Genomic DNA, 24,985 nt, shown 5'->3' with positions numbered 1-24,985 from the left:
TCTCCCCATAGACAATAACACTTAAGACTTTAACAGAGCTCACAAACTGAACACATAGAACATACAGAACACAGAACACAAACCCACTACCAAGCTTGTTATCTTTCACTTATCTGCAGATTTATAGTTATGCTGTTATCAATTACAAAACATCTCTATACACTCTTAAAAAGTCCTCCCTGTAGGCTCATGATTCGTTAGTAAACGTTCTCTTTTTATAGAGACTCATAAGATCTTTAAACTTATTGTCCTTCCAGGGGGCTCATAGTTTATATAGTTTAAGAATTACAAACGTTCTCACAAACAGAGACTCATAAGATTTTTAACCTTAACTTCGTTATAGGGGTTTTAACTTTTTACTCTAGGGGCTTAACTTTTGAAAACAAAGATACCTAACACATTTATTTACAAGAGACTAAAAAAAAACTCTGGTCCAAGCCTTAGTCGACACACATCTGGAACTCATCAAGCACGCAGCCATACTCACTCTGTTTCACACACACACACGCTGACAGAGAAATGTGCTTTTCCTCCTCTCAGACACACACACACCGAGACATACAGGATCCATTTATACAGAGCAAGCTTGCTTATCGCCGTTCCTTTTGTCTTTTAAATTATTTTGCTAAATTTCTGCTACCTTAAGTTGCCGACATTAAATGAGAGGTGACATTGGACATACAATCCGTCAACCATATTCCAAGAGGTAACATACAATTTAATATATGTCGTACAAACTCACTGTTCCCAGAACAGACCCGAGAGTCAATCTAACAACTCTCCTGGTTTTACGGCCATCATATGGATGCCTTGGTCTCACAAGGGCTTCCTTAAATTAACGGCGCCCTAAAAGTATACTCATTTACTTATTTCCTGACCTTATTCCATCATGCTTTTCCTTGGACACTCACTCACACTTTTTCCAAGGCAAAATATGTGTGTCCTATCGGTGTACCCTACAGACACACCTCACTGTTTGCGTTGTTCTCAACGCAAACTAATTCAGAAAATTTAGAACGGAACTCCTACCACACAGCAAACACCAGCAAAACGCACGCACAAGTAATTTAACGGTACATCTCTAACGCACACACTCTCTGGACTCACAAAACGCCAGCGCCCAATGTAAGGGATTAAACTCACCTTATATTTGCCGGCTTCTTTGAGCGGTAGTCGTTTTGTAGCCCAGGAATGGAATGCAAAGAAGAGACGTAGCACGTCCCAAAGAACAATAAAACAAAAACCTCGTCGCCATTAAATGTGGTAAACAAGACCGAGCTTTTGCTGGTAATGCTGTAGTGATAAGAAGATCCGCCGACACTGTACTCTGTTTTCAAAGGTTTATTATAACAAAGGTTCCAGCATCAGAATTTGACAGATTCTGCAGATATCTGTGAGACAGCACAGCCAATCAGTAATTTGCTATTCTCTCTATTCTATTGTTCAAGACATGGTTTTATATCCTTTATGACGTAATATGGTGTGATTCTAAAAAACCAATCCCTAGTCTTTACATATCCTCTTTTCCAGGAATTTAGTAATGCTTTCCAGATGTTTCCAGCACAGTAGAGTACACCATTTTGCCACATCAGCAAAATCTTAGGGCCAAGTTTCCTACTTTTTGCAACGGTCAGCATTTCTAGACTGTTAAGATACTACAGTAGACTATAATTTCGTCTGTCGAACAGGTAGGCCTACCTCTTAATTCTTGAATAGGAAGAAGTAGGCTCCAACACAAAGCCCTCTTGTTGTTACTAACCTAAAGTCAAATGAAAATGAAGACTGTTTAAATGAATTAGCCTACGTTAAGCACCCATGCACTGTATATCTCCACGGCAGCCGCTTCATAGTAATGTAAGTTATTATGAGGTCAATTGTGAGGTCAACTTTGCTCTGTGCTTCTCCCAGCATGCTCTTGGTATAGCCTAGGCTTGGATCATTTGATAGCAACTACACTAGGTGTACTTGATATTGCACGCCCAGCAGAGAATCAAGGATGAGGGGCAGCATCAGGCACAAATCGAGATACAATAAGCGACTGATTCTCAAACACTGAGCAATATGACATTTAATCGATTACAAATTACATGATCCTCCCCTGGACTAAAAAAAAAAAAATACTAAACCCTCCCCCTGACTGAAATTGAAAAAGCATGACCCTTACCCATTTTCCTCCGGGTAACACATTTCGACCACTCCCTAACTACATGATGAAGATAATACCACTTAGTGCCTCTCTCTCTCTCTCTCTCTCTCCCTCTCTCTCTCTCTCTCCCTCTCTCCCTCTCTCCCTCCCTCCCCCCCTCTCTCTCTCTCTTTCCCCCGGCCTGTAGAGAGATGCTGCAGGAGTCTGTGTGTGATCTGAGGAGCACCATGACAGAGTTGGAGGAGAGACTAAACAGTGTGAACCTTGAGGGTGAGTCCGTATGGTGGGAGGACAGGGAGGGTGGACAGGGTGGGTGGACAGGGAGGGTGAGTCTGTATGGTGTGTGTGTGAGTGTGGACAGGGAGGGTGAGTCTGTATGGTGTGTGTGTGAGTGTGGACAGGGAGGGTGAGTCTGTATGGTGTGTGTGTGAGTGTGGACAGGGAGGGTGAGTGTGGACAGGGAGGGTGAGTCTGTATGGTGTGTGTGTGAGTGTGGACAGGGAGGGTGAGTGTGGACAGGGAGGGTGAGTCTGTATGGTGTGTGTGTGAGTGTGGACAGGGAGGGTGAGTGTGGACAGGGAGGGTGAGTCTGTATGGTGTGTGTGTGAGTGTGGACAGGGAGGGTGAGTGTGGACAGGGAGGGTGAGTGTGGACAGGGAGGGTGAGTCTGTATGGTGTGAGTGTGAGTGTGGACAGGGAGGGTGAGTCTGTATGGTGTGTGTGTGAGTGTGGACAGGGAGGGTGAGTGTGGACAGGGAGGGTGAGTCTGTATGGTGTGTGTGAGTGTGGACAGGGAGGGTGAGTGTGGACAGGGGAGGGTGAGTCTGTATGGTGTGTGTGTGAGTGTGGACAGGGAGGGTGAGGTGGACAGGAGGGTGAGTCTGTATGGTGTGTTAGTGTGACGTGAGTGTGGACAGGGAGGGTGAGTGTGACAGGGAGGGTGAGTCTGTATGGTGTGGTGTGAGTGTGGACAGGGAGGGTGAGTCTGTATGGTGTGTGTGTGAGTGTGGACAGGGAGGGTGAGTGTGGACAGGGAGGGTGAGTCTGTATGGTGTGAGTGTGAGTGTGGACAGGGAGGGTAGTGTGGACAGGAGGGTGAGTCTGTATGGTGTGTGTGTGAGTGTGGACAGGAGGGTGAGTGTGTGGACAGGGAGGGTGAGGACAGGAGGGTGAGTCTGTATGGTGTGAGTGTGAGTGTGGACAGGGAGGGTGAGTCTGTATGGTGTGTGTGTGAGTGTGGACAGGGAGGGTGAGTGTGGACAGGGAGGGTGAGTCTGTATGGTGTGAGTGTGAGTGTGGACAGGGAGGGTGAGTCCGTATGGTGTGTGTGTGAGTGTGGACAGGGAGGGTGAGTGTGGACAGGGAGGGTGAGTCTGTATGGTGTGAGTGTGAGTGTGGACAGGGAGGGTGAGTGTGGACAGGGAGGGTGAGTCCGTATGGTGTGTGTGTGAGTGTGGACAGGGAGGGTGAGTGTGGACAGGGAGGGTGAGTCCGTATGGTGTGTGTGTGAGTGTGGACAGGGAGGGTGAGTGTGGACAGGGAGGGTGAGTCCGTATGGTGTGTGTGTGAGTGTGGACAGGGAGGGTGAGTCTGTATGGTGTGAGTGTGAGTGTGGACAGGGAGGGTGAGTGTGGACAGGGAGGGTGAGTCTGTATGGTGTGAGTGTGAGTGTGGACAGGGAGGGTGAGTCCGTATGGTGTGTGTGTGAGTGTGGACAGGGAGGGTGAGTGTGGACAGGGAGGGTGAGTCTGTATGGTGTGAGTGTGAGTGTGGACAGGGAGGGTGAGTGTGGACAGGGAGGGTGAGTCCGTATGGTGTGTGTGTGAGTGTGGACAGGGAGGGTGAGTGTGGACAGGGAGGGTGAGTCCGTATGGTGTCAGTGGACAGGGAGGGTGAGTCTGTATGGTGTGTGTGTGAGTGTGGACAGGGAGGGTGAGTCTGTATGGTGTGTGTGTGAGTGTGGACAGGGAGGATGAGTCTGTATGGTGTCAGTGTGGACAGGGAGGGTGATTGTGTATTTTAGTATTCATTAGGATCCCCAATTAGCTGATGCCAAACAGGAAACAAAACAAAACAAAGAATGTCTTGTGTGGTACAGATGAGTGTCCGAACCGTGTGCCAACTGCATGAACAGGCAGTTCGGTACCTTCAACACCTCACACAAAAACCAATAGTGATCCAGTCAATCTCTCCTCAACTTTCAGCCAGGAGAGATTGACATGCGTACTACTGGGCCGTAGTCCAGGTGCGACAAAACTAGGGCCTGTAGGACCTGCCTGGTTGATTTAGACGTCAAGAAATCAGAGCAACGCCTTATCATGGACAGACCATTTCCCAATTTTAGCAACCATTGAGTCTATATATTTTGACCATGACAGCTTGCTATCTAGGGTTACACCCAGCAGTTTAGTCTCCTCAACTTGCTCAATCGCCACATTATTCAGCAATAGATCTAGATGAGGTTTAGGGTTGAGTGAGTGATTTGTCCCAAAAACAAAGCTATTGCAAGTTACCCATTCTAAAACTGACTGGAGCTCTATGTTAAGGGCGTCAGTTATTTATTTTACTGTTGCAGCTGACGTGTATATTGTTGAATTGTCAGCGTACATAGACACACGCCTACATTTTTTCAGCAATAGGTTAAGCTGCACTGAAGTCTAACAAAACAGCTTCCACAGCTCCCACTTACTATATATTTATTTCAGCCAATCATCAGTCATTTATATCAATGTCGAGCATGTTGTGAGTGCCCTTCCCTATAAGCATGCTGAAAAAGTCTATTGTTAATTTGTTTTCTGTAATATAACATTTTATTTGGTCAAACATGTTTTTTTCCAAAAGTTTACTGAGCACAGGCTGATTGGAAGGCTGTTTGAACCATTAAAGGGTTTTGCCTCCCTCCAGGCTTCAGGACACACACTGTCTTCTAGGCTTAGATTGAAGATGTGGCAAATAGGAGTTGCAATGTATTCTGCTTACAACCAAAAATTGAGCAGTTTAAAAGCTAATTTCCTGCAATTCTACATGTTTTCCATGTCTTATGTGTGTTCATATGATAGCAGGAGTCGAATCCCGACCGGAATCCCCGCCCCCCCCAACAAATGTTTAGAGGTTTACTATTGGCTGGCCTAGGTGGTTAGTAGTGTTGCTATGGCAGCTGGAAAAAACACACGCCTGTTCACTTTATTAAATATGAATGAATGTATCCTACGTGTAGTCCTACGTGTAATACATGTTGAGTGTGGGATGGGATGTGAATCCTCTCCCCACTGCTGTCTCCTAGGTAACGAGTGGAAGACCCGGTACGACACGCAGGTGGAGTTGAACGGTCAGCTGGAACGACAGATCACACTCGTTCACGAAAGACTGGAGGACTTGCAGAGAAACCCCATGGGTAACAGGAAGGAACTGTCACACACACACACTAAATAATAATAATAATATGCCATTTATTAGACACTTTTATCCAAAGCGACTTACAGTCATGTGCGCATACATTTCTACGTGTGGGTGGTCCCGGGGATCGAACCCACTACCCTGGCGTTACAAGCGCCGTGCTCTACCAATTGAGCTACAGAGGACCCTAAACACCCTCAACACACTAAACACACTAAACACACTAAACACACAGGGAAAATTATTTTGTGGATTTTTAGGGTGCTTTTGAGGTGACACCACATATTTTCTATGTGTCTTTGCAGATCGATTAGCCTCAATACGATCCTATGATGAGATCCCAGTGGTGAGTACTTATACACTGTGTGCACAATTATTAGGCAAGTCAGTATTTTGACCATATCGTCATTATTATGCATATTTCCCAACTCCAAGCTGTATAAACTGGAATGCTTATTGGATTTAAGCATATCAGGTGATGTGTATTTGTGTAATGAGGGAGGGTGTGGCCTAAGGAGATCAACACCCTATATCAAGGTGTGCATAATTATTAGGCAGCTTCTTTTCCTCAGGCAAAGTGGGCCAAAAAAGAGATTTAACTGACTCTGAAAAGTCAAAAATTGTAAAAAGTATTTCAGAGGGATGCAGCACTCTTGAAATTGCTAAGATATTGGGGCGTGATAACAGAACCATCAAATGTTTTGTTGCAAATAGTCAACAGGGTCGCAAGAATCGTGTTGAGAAAAAAAATACGCAAATTAACTGCCAAAGATTTGAGAGGAATTAAACGTGAAGCTACCAGGAACCCATTATCCTCCAGTGCTGTCATATTCCAGAACTGCAACCTACCTGGAGTGCCCAGAAGTACAAGGTGTTCAGTGCTCAGAGACATGGCCAAGGTAAGGAAGGCTGAAACCCGACCACCACTGAACAAGACAGATAAGTTGAAACGTCAAGACTGGGCCATGAAAAATCTGTCTTCAGATATTATGGACTGATGAGATGAGAGTGACTCTTGACGGACCAGATGGATGGGCCCGTGGCTGGATCAGTAACGGGCACGGAGCTCCACTTCGACTCAGACGCCAGCAAGGTGGAGGTGGGGTACTGGTATGGGCTGGTATTATTAAAGATGAGCTAGTTGGACCTTTTCGGGTTGAAGATGGACTCAAACTCAACTCCCAAACCTACTGCCAGTTTTTAGAAGACACTTTCTTCAAGCAGCGGTACAGGAAAAAGTCTGCATCTTTCAAGAAGACCATGATTTTTATGCAGGACAATGCTCCATCGCATGCATCGAAGTACTCCACTGCGTGGCTAGCCAGTAAAGGCCTTAAAGATGAAATAATAATGACATGGCCCCCTTCCTCACCTGACCTAAACCCTATTGAGAACTTGTGGTCCCTTCTTAAACGGTCGATTTACGGTGAAGGAAAACAGTACCCCTCTCTGACCAGTGTCTGGGAGGCTGTGGCTGCTGCTGCACAAAAAGTTGATCGTCAACAGATCAAGAAACTAACAGACTCCATTGGATGGAAGGCTTATGACTGTTATTGAAAAGAAGGGTGGCTATATTGGTCACAGATTTTTTTTTGAAATGTCAGAAATGTTTATCTGTAAATTTTGAGTTTGTGTATTATTCTCACTTTAACATATGAAAATAAACAAGTGAGATGGGGGAACTTTTCGTTTTTCATTTTGTTGCATAATAATTCTGCACACTAATAGTTGCCCATTAATTGTGCACACATAGATATTCTCCAAAGAAAGCCAAAACCTCACTTTTACTTTACTTTACTTAAAGATTCAGGTTTGAGGTTTATTAAACATTTTGGAATGACCGAGAGCACTGTAGTTGTTCAATAATAAAATGAATCCTCAAACATACAACTTGCCTAATAATTGTGCACACAGTGTATATACTGGACTGTATATTTTATGGGATATTCTATTATATACTGAATATTATTGATATTATAATATATACTGCATATTATAGGTATTATATTATATACTGTATATTATAGATATTATATTATATACAGTGTATTCGGAAAGTATTCAGACCCCTTCACCTTTTCCACATTTTGTTACGTTACAGCCTTATTCTAAAATTGATTAAATAAATTGTTTTCCTCATCAATCTACACACAATACCCCATAATGACAATGCGAAAACAGATTTTTATGAGTCAAGGGGTCTGAATACTTTCCGAATACACTGTACTGTATCTGTTGTGGAATGTTATATTATATACTGTATATGTTATATATATATTAGATTGACTGTCAGACAGATCCACAGAGGTGATTAGACTGACAGTCAGACAGATCCACAGAGGTGATTATATTGACAGTCAGACAGATCCACAGAGGTGATTATATTGACAGTCAGACAGATCCACAGAGGTGATTATATTGACAGTCAGACAGATCCACAGAGGTGATTATATTGACAGACAGACAGATCCACAGAGGTGATTATATTGACAGACAGACAGATCCACAGAGGTGATTATATTGACAGTCAGACAGATCCACAGAGGTGATTAAACTGACAGTCAGACAGATCCACAGAGGTGATTAGACTGACAGTCAGAAAGATCCACAGAGGTGATTATATTGACAGTCAGACAGATCCACAGAGGTGATTAGACTGACAGTCAGAAAGATCCACAGAGGCGATTAGAGAGAGATGAACACACATTACACCAATAGAACACACAGAGAACCAACCAGTGCTGCCAGACCAGACCAGACCAGCTGCCGCTTTAGATAACTGTGCTGATGTAGACAGAATAAACCTGACTTTAATCACAGCTCAGTAATCACTGGATTACACACTACACCAGAGGACACACTCCTCCACTGTTTGTTGTGTGTGTGTGTGTGCGCGTTTGTGTGTGTGTGTGTGAGAGCAAGAGAGAGACAGAAGAAGAGATACAGGCTGAGAGAGAGAGAGAGAGAGAGAGAGAGAGGAGGAGATACAGGCCTAGAGAGAGAGAGAGAAAGAGAGTGAGAGAGAGAGAGAGAGAGAGAGAGAGAGAGAAAAGTGACTGAGAGTGTGTGACAAGAATGTAAATCGATACATATCGAGTAGAGAGGGAATAGTAACCTTTCCTCGGAAATGAAAGGAGAGATAGAGAGAGTTATACATTCTACCTGCTATTATGTATTCAGAATAACAGTTGTTTGTTAGTTAGCGCTAGGCTAACAACAGAAGGTTAAAGATGTCATCCAGCCATTAAAAAAAAAGATATCCCAAGTATAAATACAGTAAATCACACACACTAAATACTTTCAAGTGGCACTCCAGTCTCCTTTACACCTCATTTAACACCTGATTTCCTTAACAAAAGGCACACGTCAATAGGTGGTCCAGGCAAGTGTGTGTAGTTATATTAAAACGTTGCAAGAAGAACGATTTCCCTAATAATCCTGTTTACAAGGACACATCTGAAATCAGGCTACCTGATGGCACTCTGATAAATGCAGAAAACCGGCTATCAAAATAAAAGTTCTACCACAGCGACCATGTTATTTTTGGGAAGAACATTTGATGCTGAATTCGGACATATAAAGTTTGTATGTGACAATTACTTCTAAGAGGCATACATTCAGTTTCTCCGAACTCACTTTACTTGCGCTAAAGAGGGAGGCTCGTGCTAGCACATGCACAATTGAAATAAACAGCTGGAACACCGATTAAGGTGTTTACGTGGCCTAATAATTCAAAAGATTACTCAGAAAAAAGGTGTTTTAATCGGAGTATGCTTACTTCGATTTTGACCTTGCACCGATTAAGATACAGTGGGCAAAAAAAGTATTTAGTCAGCCACCAATTGTGCAAGTTCTCCCACTTAAAAAGATGAGAGAGGCCTGTAATTTTCATCATAGGTACACGTCAACTATGACAGACAAAATGAGAAAAAAAATCCAGAAAATCACATTGTAGGATTTTTAATGAATTTATTTGCAAATTATGGTGGAAAATAAGTATTTGACCTCTTTCTGTTCTCTAGTCTAGCGGTGCGATGCTAGCTAGTCTCGATGTTACTGATGTTACTGATGTTACTGATGTTACTGGCCTCTCTCATCTTTTTAAGTGGGAGAACTTGCACAATTGGTGGCTGACTAAATACTTTTTCCCCCCACTGTAAGCAGAGTAAGGTGTTTACATGACTAATGCATAATCTGCCTACTGCCATAATCAGTTTAATATCGAATTATTACTGTGCATGTAAACATACTCACTGAATGCCCTACTCCTAGAAGTTTGCGGTTGTGTCTAAAAAACACTATATTGCTCAAAACATTTTTACCCTTTAGTGTGTGTGCATTTTACTGTATTTGTACTTGGGATATCGCTTTTCAACAGTAAAAGTTCAAAAATGGTTGGAGGACGTCTTGCAGTGGGACCAGACCATAATGTCTGCTCTGTGTTCTCTAGTCTAGCGGTGCGATGCTAGCTAGTCTCGATGTTACTCATGTTACTGATGTTACTCATGTTACTGATGTTACTGATGTTACTGATGTTACTGATGTTACTCATGTTACTGATGTTACTGATGTTACTGATGTTACTCATGTTGCTGATGTTACTGATGTTACTGATGTTACTCATGTTGCTGATGTTACTGATGTTACTGATGTTACTCATGTTGCTGATGTTACTCATGTTGCTGATGTTACTGATGTTACTCATGTTGCTGATGTTGCTGATGTTACTGATGTTACTGATGTTACTGATGTTACTGATGTTGCTGATGTTACTGATGTTACTGATGTTACTGATGTTACTGATGTTGCTGATGTTACTGATGTTACTGATGTTACTGATGTTACTGATGTTACTGATGTTACTGATGTTACTGATGTTGCTGATGTTACTGATGTTACTGATGTTACTGATGTTGCTGATGTTACTGATGTTACTGATGTTACTGATGTTACTGATGTTTCTGATGTTACTGATGTTACTGATGTTACTGCGAACAACAGACATTTATTTGTCTTCTGCTGTCATTATTCGACAATCATGACTCTGTCTCTGTTTGATGACTAGACTAGGAGTTAACCTGGCCAGGGAAACCTCTGGGCCCTGTACATGACTAGACTAGGAGTTAACCTGGCCAGGGAAACCTCTGGGCCCTGTACATGACTAGACCAGGGGTTAACTTGGCCAGGGAAACCTCTGGGCCCTGTACATGACTAGACCAGGAGTTAACTTGGCCAGGGAAACCTCTGGGCCCTGTACATGACTAGACTAGGAGTTAACTTGGTGAGGGAAACCTCTGGGCCCTGTACTTGACTAGACCAGGAGTTAACTTGGCCAGGGAAACCTCTGGGCCCTGTAGTTGTAGTTCTAGCTTATAACTGGGCCCAGTAGTTGTTCTTGGTCAGGTGGTCATGGTGTGTCTGACTCTATTTCCCAGGATGCACTGAGGCAGAGGCTGAAGGTCCTGACCAATGAGAAGGCAGCGCTGCAGGGTCAGCTGTTAGACTGCGGACTGAGGATCGAACAGGAGGGGAAGGTCTATTTGTCTCTCTCTCTCTCTTTCTCTCTGTCTCTGTCTCTGTCTCTGTCTCTGTCTCTGTCTCTGTCTCTCTCTCTCTCTCTCTCTCTGTCTCTGTCTCTGTCTCTGTCTCTCTCTCTCTCTCTCTCTCTCTCTCTGTTTCTCTCCCTCTCTCTCTCTCTCTCTCGCTCTTTCTCTCTCTCTTTGTTTCTCTCTCTCCCTCTCTCTCTCTCTCTCGCTCTTTCTCTCTCTCTTTGTTTCTCTCTCTCCCTCTCTCTCTCTCCCTCTCTCTCTCTGTTTCTCTCTCTCTGTTTCTCTCCCTCCCTCTCTCTTGCTCGCTCTCTTTCTCTCTCTCTCTGTTTTTCTCTCTCTCTTTCTCTCTCCCTGTTTCTCCCTCTCTCTCTCTCCCTCTCTTTCTCTTTCATTGTTTCTCTCTCTCCAGTAGGACTGTTTATCCATTTGTTTATTAGTTTACTGTTTTGTCCGATCAGATTCCGGCGTGTCACGTTTATGAGAATAAGGCTGAAATCGGCCAGTATTAGCACCCACTAATCTATAATCCCGTTCTGAAAGGACGTATCTGTATTTCGTCAATGTAGCCACACAGCACACCGAAAATCCCCTGTGCCATTTCAATCTCGGGAATCGTGTGACAGAACAATATGTCATTGTGAATAGCATCCCCCGACATGTATAGTGAACAAAAGTCAATGCATGGTCATCTTGGCCCTCACAGCTAACGCCCATCTGGAGAGCATAAGCTGGGGAGTCTTTGATTCGTTCAGTCAGTTTCCTGTTGATTGCTAACAATAGCATGAATTCTTAGTTTCACAGTGTTATCTGACAAAGGTATTGATCAAATCAAAATCAAATTGAATTTTATTTGTCACATACACGTGTTTAGCAGATGTTATTGCGCGTGTAGCGAAATGCTTGTGCTTCTAGCTCTGACAGTGCAGTAATATCTAACCAGTAATATCTAACAATTTCACAACATATACCCAATACACACAAATCTAAGTAAGGAATGGAATTAAGAATATATACATATATGGACGAGCAATGACAGAGCGGCATGGACTAAGATACGGTAGAATATTATAGTATACAGTAAATACATATGAGATGAGTAATGCAAGATATGTAAACATTATTAAAGTGACTAGTGTTCCATTTCTTAAAGTGGCCAGTGATTTCTATAGGCAGCAGCAGCCTCTAATGTGCTAGTGATGGCTATTTAACAGTCTGATGGCCTTGAGATAGAAGCTGTTTTTCAGTCTCTCGGTCCCAGCTTTGATGCACCTGTACTGACCTCGCCCTCTGGATGATAGCAGGGTGAACAGGCAGTGGCTCGGGTGGTTGATGTCCTTGATTATCTTTTTGGCCTTCCTGTGACATTGGGTTCTGTAGGTGTCCTGGAGGGTGGGTAGTTTGCCCCTGGTAATGCGTTCAGCAGACCGCACCACCCTCTGGAGAGCCCTGTGGTTGCGGGCGGTGCAGTTGCCGTACCAGGCGGGGATACAGCCCGACAGGATGCTCTCAATTGTGCATCTGTAAAAGTTTGTGAAGGTTTTAGGTGCCAAGCCAAATTTCTTGTTTCTGTTGCGCCTTCTTCACCACACTGTCTGCGTGGGTGGACCATTTCAGTTTGTCAGTGATTTGTACGCCAAGGAACTTGAAGCTTTCCACCTTCTCCACTGCGGTCCCGTCGATGTGGATAGGGGGGTGCACCATCTGCTGTTTCCTGAAGTCCACGATCATCTCCTTTGTTTTGTTGACCTTGAGTGAGAGGTTATTTTCCTGGCACCACACTCCCAGAGCCCTTACCTCCTCCCTGTAGGCTGTCTCGTCATTGTTGGTAATCAAGCCTACTACTGTTGTGTCGTCTGCAAACCTGATGATTGAGTTGGAGGCGTACTTGGCCACGCAGTCATGGGTGAACAGGGAGTACAGGAGGGGGCTGAGCATGCACCCTTGTGGGGCACCAGTGTTGAGGATCAGCGAAGTGGAGGTGTTGTTTCCTACCTTCACAACCTGGGGTCGGCCCGTCAGGAAGTCCAGGACCCAGTTGCACAGGGTGGGGTTCAGACCCAGGGCCTCGAGCTTAATGATGAGCTTGGAGGGTACTATGGTGTTGAATGCTGAGCTATAGTCAATGAACAGCATTCTTACATAGGTATTCCTCTTGTCCAGATGGGATAAGGCAGTGTGCAGTGTGATAGCGATTGCATCGTCTGTGGATCTATTGGGGCAATAAGCAAATTGAAGTGGGTCTAGGGTGACAGGTAAGGTAGAGGTGATATGATCCTTGACTAGTCTCTCAAAGCACTTCATGATGACAGAGGTGAGTACTACGGGGTGATAGTCATTTAGTTCAGTTACCTTTGCTTTCTTGGGTACAGGATCAATGGTGGCCATTTTGAAGCATGTGGGGACAGCAGCCTGGGATAGGAAGAGATTGAATATTTCCGTAAACACACCAGACAGCTGGTCTGCGCATGCTCTGAGGACATGGCTAACATGCTTAAATGTCTTACTCACGTCGGACACGGAGAAGGAGAGCCCACAGTCCTTGGTAGTGGGTCGCGTTGGTGGCACTGTGTTATCCTCAAAGCGGCGGTTTTTAGCTTGTCCGGAAGCAAGACATCGGTGTCGGCAACGTGGTTGGTTTTCCTTTTGTAGTCCGTGATTGTCTGTAGACACTGCCACATACAGTTGAAGTCGGAAGTTTACATACACCTTAGCCAAATACATTTAAACTCAGTTGTTCACAATTCCTGACATTTATTCCTAGTAAAAAGTCCCTGTCTTAGGTCAGTCGGGATCACCACTTTATTTTAAGAATGTGAAATGTCAGAATAATAGTAAAGAGAATGATTTATTTCAGCTTTTATTTATTTCATCACATTCCCAGTGGGTCAGAAGTTTACATACACTCAATTAGTATTTGGTAGCATTGCCTTTAGATTGTTTAACTTGGGTCAAACGTTTCGTGTAGCCTTCCACAAGCTTCGCACAATAAGTTGGGTGAATTTTGGCCCATTCCTCCTGACATAGCTGATGTAACTGAGTCAGGTTTGTAGGCCTCCTTGCTCGCACACTCTTTTTCAGTTCTGCCCACAAATGTTCTGTAGGATGGAGGTCAGGGCTTTGTGATGGCCACTCCAATACTTTGACTTTGTTGTCCTTAAGCCATTTTGACACAACTTTGGAAGTATGCTTGGGGTCATTGTCCATTTGGAAGACCCATTTGCGACCAAGCTTTAACTTCCTGACTCCACAACCCACATGGAGTTCCAGGTCTCCGGCAGCCTCTGGAACTGCCGTTCTGCGGCCAACAAGGCAGAGTTCATCTCAGACTATGCTACCCTCCAGTCCCTCGACTTCTTGGCGCTGACGGAAACATGGATTACCACTGAAAACACTGCTACTCCTACTGCTCTCTCCTTGTCTGACCATGTGTTCTCACATACCCGAGAGCATCTGGTCAGCGGGGTGGTGGCACAGGAATCCTCATCTCTCCCAAGTGGACATTCTCTCTTTTTCCCCTGACCCATCTGTCTATCTCCTCATTTGAATTCCATGCTGTCACAGTCATTAGCCCATTCAAGCTTAACATCCTTATCATTTATCGCCCTCCAGGTTCCCTTGGAGAGTTCATCAATGAGCTTGATGCCTTGATAAGTTCCTTTCCTGAGGATGGCTCACCCCTCACAGTTCTGGGTGACTTTAACCTCCCTACGTCTACCTTTGACGCATTTCTCTCTGCCTCCTTCTTTCCACTCCTCTCCTCTTTTGACCTCACCCTCTCACTGTCCCCCCCACTCACAAGGCAGGCAATACGCTTGACCTCATCTTTACTAGATGCTGTTCTTCTACTAATCTCACTGCAACTCCCCTCCATGTCTCCGACCACTACTTTGTATCCTTTTCTCTCTCGCTCTCCTCCAACACTACTCACTCTGCCCCTACTCATATGGTAATGCACCGTCGCAACCTTCGCTCTCTCTCTCCCACTACTCTCTCCTCTTCCATCCTATCATCTCTTCCCTCTGCTCAATCCTTCTCCCTCCAATCTCCTGATTCTGCCTCCTCAACCCTCCTCTCCTCCCTTTCTGCATCCTTTGACTCTCTATGTCCCCAATCCTCCCGGCCGGCTCGGTCCTCCCCTCCTGCTCCGTGGCTTGACGACTCATTGCGAGCTCACAGAACAGGGCTCCGGGCAGCCGGAGGAAAACTAGACTCCCTGCGGACCTGGCATCTTTTCTGTGGATGACTTCGTCAACCATTTTGAAAAGAAGGTTGACGACATCCGATCCTCGTTTGTTAAGTCAAATGACACTGCTGGTCCTGCTCACACTGCCCTACCCTATGCTTTGACTTCTTTCTCCCCTCTCTTTCCAGATGAAATCTTGTGACTTGTGACGGCCGGCCACCCAACAACCTGCCCGCTTGACCCTATCCCCTCCTCTCTTCTCCAGACCATTTCCGGAGACCTTCTCCCTTACCTCACCTCGCTCATCAACTCATCCTTGACCGCTGGCTATGTCCCTTCCGTCTTCAAGAGAGCGAGAGTTGTACCCCTTCTCAAAAAACCTACACTCGATCCCTCCGATGTCAACAACTACAGACCAGTATCCCTTCTTTTTTTTTCTCTCCAAAACTCTTGAGCGTGCCATCTTTAGCCAACTCTCTTGCTATCTCTCTCAGAATGACCTTCTTGATCCAAACCAGTCAGGTTTCAAGACTGGTCATTCAACTGAGACTGCTCTTCTCTGTGTCACGGAGGCTCTCCGCACTGCTAAAGCTAACTCTCTCTCTCTGCCTTTGATACTGTGAACCATCAGATCCTCCTCTCCACCCTCTCCGAGTTGGGCATCTCCGGCTTGGCTCACTCTTGGATTGCGTCCTACCTGACAGGTCGCTCCTACCAAGTGGCGTAGCGAGAATCTGTCTCCGCACCACGTGCTCTCACCACTGGTGTCCCCCAGGGCTCAGTTCTAGGCCCTCTCCTATTCTCGCTATACACCAAGTCACTTGGCTCTGTCATATCCTCACATGGCCTCTCCTATCATTGCTACGCAGACGACACACAACTAATCTTCTCCTTTCCCCCTTCTGATAACCAGGTGGCGAATCGCATCTCTGCATGTCTGGCAGACATATCAGTGTGGATGACAGATCACCACCTCAAGCTGAACCTCGGCAAGACGGAGCTGCTCTTCCTCCCGGGGAAGGACTGCCCGTTCCATGATCTTGCCATCACAGTTGACAACTCTGTTGTGTCCTCCTCCCAGAGTGCAAAAAGCCTTGGCGTGACCCTGGACAACACCCTGTCGTTCTCCGCTAACATCAAGGCGGTGACCCGATCCTGTAGGTTCATGCTCTACAACATTTGGAGAGTACGACCCTGCCTTACACAGGAAGCGGCACAGGTCCTAATCCAGGCATTTGTCATCTCCCGTCTGGATTACTGCAACTCGCTGTTGGCCGGGCTCCCTGCCTGTGCCATTAAACCCCTACAACTCATCCAGAATGCCGCAGCCCGTCTGGTGTTCAACCTTCCCAAGTTCTCTCACGTCACCCTGCTCCTCCGCACACTCCACTGGCTTCCAGTTGAAGCTCGCATCTGCTACAAGACCATGGTGCTTGCCTACGGAGCTGTGAGGGGAACGGCACCTCCGTACCTTCAGGCTCTGATCAGTCCCTACACCCAAACGAGGGCATTGCGTTCATCCACCTCTGGCCTGCTGGCCCCCCTACCTCTGCGGAAGCACAGTTCCCGCTCAGCCCAGTCAAAACTGTTCGCTGCTCTGGCACCCCAATGGTGGAACAATCTCCCTCACAACGCCAGGACGGCGGAGTCACTCAACACCTTCCGGAGACACTTGAAACCCCACCTCTTTAAGGAATACCTGGGATAGGATTAAGTAATCCTTCTAATCCTTACATTTTATCTTTTAGATTTGAATAATTTTCATTTAGATTTTTAAGGTTAACCACATTACAATGATTTATTATAATATTATATATACACTACCGGTCAAAAGTTTTAGAACACCTACTCATTCAAGGGTTTTTCTTTATTTCTTTATTATTTTCTACATTGTAGAATAATAGTGAAGACATCAACACTATTAAATAACACATATGGAATCATGTAGTAACCAAAAAAGTGTTAAACAAATCAAAATATATTTAAGATTGTTCAAAGTAGCCGAGCTTTGCCTTGATGACAGTTTTGCAAACTCTTGGCATTCTCTCAACCAGCTTCACCTGGAATGCTTTTCCAACAGTCTTGAAGGAGTTCCCACATATGCTGAGCACTTGTTGGCTGCTTTTCCTTCACTCTGCGGTCCGACTCATCCCAAACCCTCTCAATTTGGTTGAGGTCGGGGGATTGTGAAGGCCAGGTAATCTGATGCAGCACTCCACACAGCCTGGAGGTGTGTTGGGTCATTGTCCTGTTGAAAAACAAATGAAAGTCCCACTAAGCCCAAACCAGATGGGATGGTGTATCACTGCAGAATGCTGTGGTAGCCATGCTGGTTAAGTGTGCCTTGAATTCTAAATAAATCACAGACAGTGTCACCAGCAAAGCATCCCCACACCATAACACCTCCTTCTCCATGCTTTACGGTGGGAAATACAAATGTGGAGATCATCCGTTAACCCACACCGCGTCTCACAAAGACATGGCAGTTGGATCCAAAAATCTCCAATTTGGACTCCAGACCAAAGGACACATTTCCACCTGTCTAATGTCCATTGCTCGGGTTTCTTGGCCCAAACAAGTCTCTTCTTCTTATTGGTGTCCTTTAGTAGTGGTTTATTTGCAGCAATTCGACCATGAAGCTGTCATCAAGGCAAAGGGTGGCTATTGATGAATCTCAAATATAAAATATTTAACACTTTTTTGGTTACTACATGATTCCATATGTATTATTTCATAGTTTTGATGTCTTCACTATTATTCTACAATGTAAACATTTGTAAAAATAAAGAAAAACAGTTGAAAGAGTAGGTGTGTCCAAACCTTTCACTGGTACTGTATATTTAAAAAAATCAGGATTTTGGAAATTCTCCCGCGACCCCATTTTCATATCAGGCGACCCCACATGGGGTCGCGACCCATAGTTTGGGAGCCGCTGCCTTATGGTGTAGATACCTAGACCCACTAATCTGAAAGGCCTGTTGATGTAGACAGCTATACATACCGTCAGTTCAGCTGATTAGTCTGACTCTTGCAATGCACTCATTAAAAACCATAAGTGTGCTTGCAATACTCTGACGTCTCCTCCTTTCATGTCTCGCTGTCTCGCTTTCTCTCTTTTAATTCCCAGGCCTTTCATAAAGCCAACAGTGAGAGGCGTGCGTATCTGTCAGAAATAGCAAAGGTAAGCATCCTCTCCTCTCCTCTCATCCTTCCTTCCTATGAGGAACACAAACAGACTGGAGGACCTGCAGGGGAACCCTATGGGTAATATACATTTACATTTTAGTCATTTAGCAGACGCTCTTATCCAGAGCGACTTACAGGAGCAATTGGGGTTAAGTGCCTTGCTCAAGGGCACATTGACAGATTTTTCACCTAGTCGGCTCGGGGATTAGAACCAGCAACCTTTCGGTTACTGGCACAACGCTCTTAACCACTAAGCTACCTGCCGCCAGGAAGGACACGTGTCACACACACACACACACACACACAAACACACACACACACACACACACACACACACACACACACACACACACACACACACACACACACACACACACACACACACACACACACACACACATACACACACACACACACAGTCCTATTGACTGCTGATCTATGAATACCTGCCACAATGAAATATAGCAGCTATAAAGAGAGTGAACATTGTGCAGTTGGAGAGGAGGTGTGTGTCTGTGTCTGTCTGTGTGACTTTCTCATTCACCCTCTAGAGTTCTCTCTCCAGTTATGTAGTGCTGTTGGTCTCCCTCCCTCCCTCCGTCACACACACACACACACTCATACACACACACATACACACACACTCAGAGAGACAGAGACAGAGAGAGAGAGAGAGAGAGAGAGAGAGAGAGAGAGAGAGAGAGAGAGAGAGAGAGAGAGAGAGAGAGAGAGAGAGAGAGAGAGAGAGAGAGAGAGAGAGAGAGAGAGAGAGAGAGAGAGAGAGAGAGAGAGAGAGAGAGAGAGAGAGAGAGAGAGAGAGAGAGAAAGAGAAAGAGAAAGAGAAAGAGAAAGAGAAAGAGAAAGAGAAAGAGAGAGAGAGAGAGAGAGGGAGGAGAAAGGAAAGAACTGAGTCAAGGACTTTTTGGAAACCATCAGCCTTGTTCTCTTTTACTACAGATGCGGTAATATATAGGACACACTCACACACACACACAGACTCACACACACACACTCACACACAGACTCACACACACACACTCACACTCACACTCACACACAGACACAGACACAGACACTCACACACTCACACACACACACACACACACACACACTCACACTCACACACACACACACACACCCTCACACTCACACACACACACACAGACACAGTCACACTCACACACACACACACACACCCTCACACTCACACACACACACACAGACACAGTCACAGTCACACACACTCACACTCACACTCACACACTCACACTCACACTCACACTCACATACACACACACACACTCACACTCACACACACACCCTCACACTCACACACACACTCTGACTCACACTCACACACACACTCACACACACACTCACATTATTATTATTATTCACACTCACACACACACATACACTCACACTCACACTCACACACACACACACACACACACACACACACACACACACACACACACACACACACACACACACACACACACACTCACACACACTCACACACATTCATACACACACACGTACTCATGCACATGTATTCACATCTATTCCGATTTTAAAGAGACTACGTCTGTGTCTGTGTGATGGAAAATCTTTTTTGCTGTGTCACAGTTGTCATCAAACCTGGATGTCACCAGGCGGAAATACCAGGTCCAGCCACAGAGGGCACCAGAGAGCCAGCAGTACCCCGTCCAGCCACACAGGGCACCAGAGAGCCATATGAGGAAGTGAGCCTCTAACCACAGATCTAGGATCAGTTTAACAGCCCATCTAATCCTAACAGTCACCATTATATGGGGTGGAATTATATCTGATTGTGGACCAGTGGTTATTTAAGGACATTTTTTATTTAAAAAAAACAACATGTCTAGTCATCCACACTATACACCACCATGAGAACATGTTTCAGTCTCACTTTAGATGTAGCAGAGATAAAACCTTGTATTTACATGGCAGTTATATAGGCAGGTACAATGTCATTACAGTGTAGCTACACATTGTTACAAAATGGCCTACTCACAAAACTGACACCTAATAAAACAGTACATAGAAAGTACAATGTAACTACAGGTTCAGATTTACAATACTGATACCTGTTTATAATTACTGTCTGTAAATCCATGGTGGTTTAGTGGTGAAGTAGGAGCCCCGTATTGTATAACTACATTCTGAAGTAGGAGCCCCTTATTGTATAATTACATTCTGAAGTAGGAGCCCCATATTGTATAACTACATTCTGAAGTAGGAGCCCCGTATTGTATAACTACATTCTGAAGTAGTAGCCCCGTATTGTATAACTGCATTCTGAAGTAGGAGCCCCGTATTGTATAACTACATTCTGAAGTAGGAGCCCCATATTGTATAACTACATTCTGAAGTAGGAGCCCCGTATTGTATAACTACATTCTGAAGTAGGAGCCCCGTATTGTATAACTACATTCTGAAGTAGGAGCCCCTTATTGTATAACTGCATTCTGAAGTAGGAGCCCCATATTGTATAACTACATTCTGAAGTAGGAGCACCATATTGTATAACTACATTCTGAAGTAGGAGCCCCATATTGTATAACTACATTCTGAAGTAGGAGCCCCGTATTGTATAACTACATTCTGAAGTAGGAGCCCCGTATTGTATAGCTACATTCTGAAGTAGGAGCCCCGTATTGTATAGCTACATTCTGAAGTAGGAGCCCCGTATTGTATAACTACATTCTGAAGTAGGAGCCCCGTATTGTATAGCTACATTCTGAAGTAGGAGCACCATATTGTATAACTACATTCTGTCAGTGTCTATCAGACAGGTGATGTGGAATTAAAGGCTGCTGGTGAATTATTAAAGAGACACACCACACACGATCCAATATATTAATCTCAGCGTCGTCCTGTCGTGACATGCTAGCTCACTACACAGATTAGGAGATATCATTGGGTTTGTGACTGTGATTGGATGTGAATGACTGTGAACTTCACTTTATATGTTTTGAGTTGACAGCTCAAAATAATTCCCTCAAGGCAACTAGCTTGAGTTGTTGAAGTCAGAATATGTTATCAAATCAACTTCTCAATGGTTATTCCATTATGTAAGGTAGTACTTTTATAATAAAGTTGTTTTTTAAATCCTTTGATATTATCTTTATAATGTATAAAAACTGAAAATGATTAAGATTTTGATGTTTCATTTGTTTGTTTGTTCATTCATTAAAAGTATCCATCCATCCATCCATCCATATGTTCCATCCATCTGTTCCCTCTCTCTCTCTCTCTCTCTCTCTTTTCTCTGAATGACAGAGGGAAGCAGACCAGTAAGCAGTCAGGAAGAGAGGAAGGAAGAGGAGGAGGAAGAGGAGGAGGAGGAGGAGGAACAACAACAGAGGAAGGAAGAGGAGGAGGAGGAAGAGGAGTCAGGAAGGCTGAGCTGGGGAGCAGGTTACCCAGACTGAAACACTGAGTCACCCCCTCTCTCTCTCTCTCTCTCTCTCTCTCTCTCTCTCTCTCTCTCTCTCTCTCTCTCTCTCTCTCTCTCTCTCTCTCTCTCTCTCTCTCTCTCTCTCTCTCTCTCTCTCTCTCTCTCTCTCTCTCTCTCTCTCTCTCTCTCTCTCTCTCTCTCTCTCTCTCTCTCTCTCTATATATATATATATATATATATATATATATATATATATGTATCTCTCTCTCAAAACAACAATGCTGGTTTGATTTGTGTAATAAAATTGTCTCACTGGTAATGTGGTGTGTATTTATACCCTAATGTTCTTTTTTTAGATGAGAGGTGTGGGGACAACAGGATTGAATTGAAGAAAAAAGGAGAGTTGTGGTATGCAGGAGTGGGAAGGAGAGGGGAGGAGAAGAGAGGAGAGGAAAGAATGGAAGGAAATAGGAAGTGGAGAGGAGAAGTGATGAGGAGGGAACAGAGGAGAGGAGGTGATGAGGAGGGAACAGAGGAGAGGAGAAGTGATGAGGAGGGAACAGAGGAGAGGAGAAGTGATGAGGAGGGAACAGAGGAGAGGAGGTGATGAGGAGGGAACAGAGGAGAGGAGAAGTGATGAGGAGGTGACAAAGGAGAGGAGTAGTGATGAGGAGGGAACAGAGGAGAGGAGAAGTGATGAGGAGGGGACAGAGGAGAGGAGAAGTGATGAGGAGGGAACAGAGGAGAGGAGAAGTGATGAGGAGGGAACAGAGGAGAGGAGAAGTGATGAGGAGGGGACAGAGGAGAGGAGAAGTGATGAGGATGGGACAGAGGAGAGGAGGTGATGAGGAGGGGTCAGAGGAGAGGAAAAGTGATGAGGAGGGAACAGAGGAGAGGAGGTGATGAGGAGGGAACAGAGGAGAGGAGGTGATGAGGAGGGAACAGAGGAGAGGAGAAGGGATGAGGAGGGAACAGAGGAGAGGAGAAGTGATGAGGAGAGGAGAGGAGAAGTGATGAGGAGGGGACAGAGGAGAGGAGAAGTGATGAGGAGGGAACAGAGGAGAAGTGGGAGGAGGGGAAAATGAGAGGATAGGTAAGGGGGAGGACCATACATGGGATGGTTCTTTGAAGAATCATACAAAAATCCCAAACCAGAAATGTTTCAGCCCTCCAGGACCAGAATTGAATAGCCCTGCAGTAGGGTTTTCAGGCCTTATCTACATATTTCTCAGGGTACCTTTCGATTGAATTTTAGAGTTACCAGTACACCCATGACTGTTTGCTAGTAATAGAGAAATGATTGTTGCTTTCGTTCATTTTCAGTCCTGTGGCCTTAATGAAGTGAGTGAATATGTTGTCATTCAAATTGTATTATTTAAGACAATGCGATACATATTTCATAAGGCCTTCTTTTGAGTGGCTAGTTTCACCCTAATACAGTGGCCTGAATCAACATACAGTTTACAGGCCTCATCAGGCCTGTAAGTCACATTATACTGGCTTGCAAAGTGATGTGTATCCCTCCAGCCAGAGAGGGGATATACAACATTTGGAATTTTTATTCACCTGCAACCTGCATTCAGAATGACTGCCAGCGTTGGGAAGACTAATATATGAGACTACCTTAAACATCTAAACTGGAACGACCATTTTAGTAATGGGTGCAATAAGTCCAAGTAACATATATTGTATTTATATTTGATTAGCATGAGATTAATTAATCAATCAATGTACATGCCAAAACAGAGATTTATTTATTTATTTTTAAAGCAACCTACAATAGAGCATGCTGGGAAATATGATAATGATAGGCATGGTTTTGGTTCAACTGGTTACTAACACCAACACTGGGGTTCTTTTACACTACTGAGTGGTAATTTAACTCTTTGTAGTGTTAATTTAACTCTTGAATCAACACTAGAAATGTTACACTGAAAAAATAACACTAGTTAACACTGGCCAATTTGCTGTGTGCTATGAAAGGGACACATCTGCAGGCTTCACTTCATTTCAAGAACCTTATAGAATTCTGAAGAACTGTAGATGCCACGTCAAGAACCCCCCACTTAACTCAAAGGTTCTTTATCGGAAAAGAGCTTTCCAAGAAACCTTAAGAGCTGAGAAAGAAACATTTAAGAACCATAATTGTTTTCAGTGTACTACCTCCTACACACACACACACACACACACACACACACACACACACACACACACACACACACACACACACACACACACACACACACACACACACACACTATGTATACTACCTCCTACAACCTCCTGCATTACAAAACCATTATTGGATCATCGTCACACTCTTATTTTAAGTCTATCCTATTTATGTAATGACTTCAGTTGTTCCAGTCTATTCTATTTATGTAATGACTTCCGTTGTTCCAGTCTATTCTATTTATGTAATGACTTCCGTTGTTCCAGTCTATTCTATTTATGTAATGACTTCCGTTGTTCCAGTCTATTCTATTTATGTAATGACTTCCGTTGTTCCAGTCTATTCTATTTATGTAATGACTTCCGTTGTTCCAGTCTATTCTATTTATGTAATGACTTCAGTTGTTCCAGTGTATCCTATTTATGTAATGACTTCAGTTGTTCCAGTGTATCCTATTTATGTAATGACTTCAGTTGTTCCAGTGTATCCTATTTATGTAATGACTTCAGTTGTTCCAGTGTATCCTATTTATGTAATGACTTCAGTTGTTCCAGTGTATCCTATTTATGTAATGACTTCAGTTGTTCCAGTCTATCCTATTTATGTAATGACTTCAGTTGTTCCAGTCTATTCTATTTATGTAATGAACTCCTGAGTGGCGCAGTGGTCTAAGGCACTGCATCGCAGTGCTAACTGTGCCACTAGAGATCCTGGTTCGAATCCAGGCTCTGTCGCAGCCGGCCGCGACCGGAGACTCGCGGGCGCGCAATGGCCCAGCGTCGTCCAGGGTAGGGGAGGAATGGCCGGCAGGGATGTAGCTCAGTTGATAGAGCATGGCGTTTGCAACGCCAGAGTTGTGGGTTTGATTCCCACGGGGGGCCAGTATAAAAGGTATTCACCAATCTGGATAAGAGCGTCTGCTAAATGA

General features: G+C 44.5%; 1 protein-coding gene across 1 annotated transcript in view; it reads left to right on the top strand.

Moving 5' to 3' along the window:
* Positions 1–21,926, top strand: part of ccdc169 (coiled-coil domain containing 169) — a 31,314-nt gene extending 9,388 nt beyond the window's left edge. The window contains exons 2-8 of the mRNA XM_041850340.2: positions 2,334–2,416; positions 5,430–5,540; positions 5,848–5,888; positions 10,978–11,076; positions 18,402–18,455; positions 20,090–20,205; positions 21,767–21,926. Of these exons, the coding sequence (XP_041706274.2) occupies positions 2,334–2,416; positions 5,430–5,540; positions 5,848–5,888; positions 10,978–11,076; positions 18,402–18,455; positions 20,090–20,205; positions 21,767–21,926 (664 nt within the window). The remainder of the gene's footprint in view (positions 1–2,333; positions 2,417–5,429; positions 5,541–5,847; positions 5,889–10,977; positions 11,077–18,401; positions 18,456–20,089; positions 20,206–21,766) is intronic.
* The last annotated feature ends 3,059 nt before the right edge of the window (positions 21,927–24,985 follow it).

The sequence above is a fragment of the Coregonus clupeaformis genome, chromosome 27 (assembly GCF_020615455.1).
Source record: "Coregonus clupeaformis isolate EN_2021a chromosome 27, ASM2061545v1, whole genome shotgun sequence".
Taxonomy (NCBI): Eukaryota; Metazoa; Chordata; class Actinopteri; order Salmoniformes; family Salmonidae; genus Coregonus; species Coregonus clupeaformis.
Note: the sequence above shows the minus strand (reverse complement) of the source record. Positions and strands in the feature narration are given on the sequence as shown.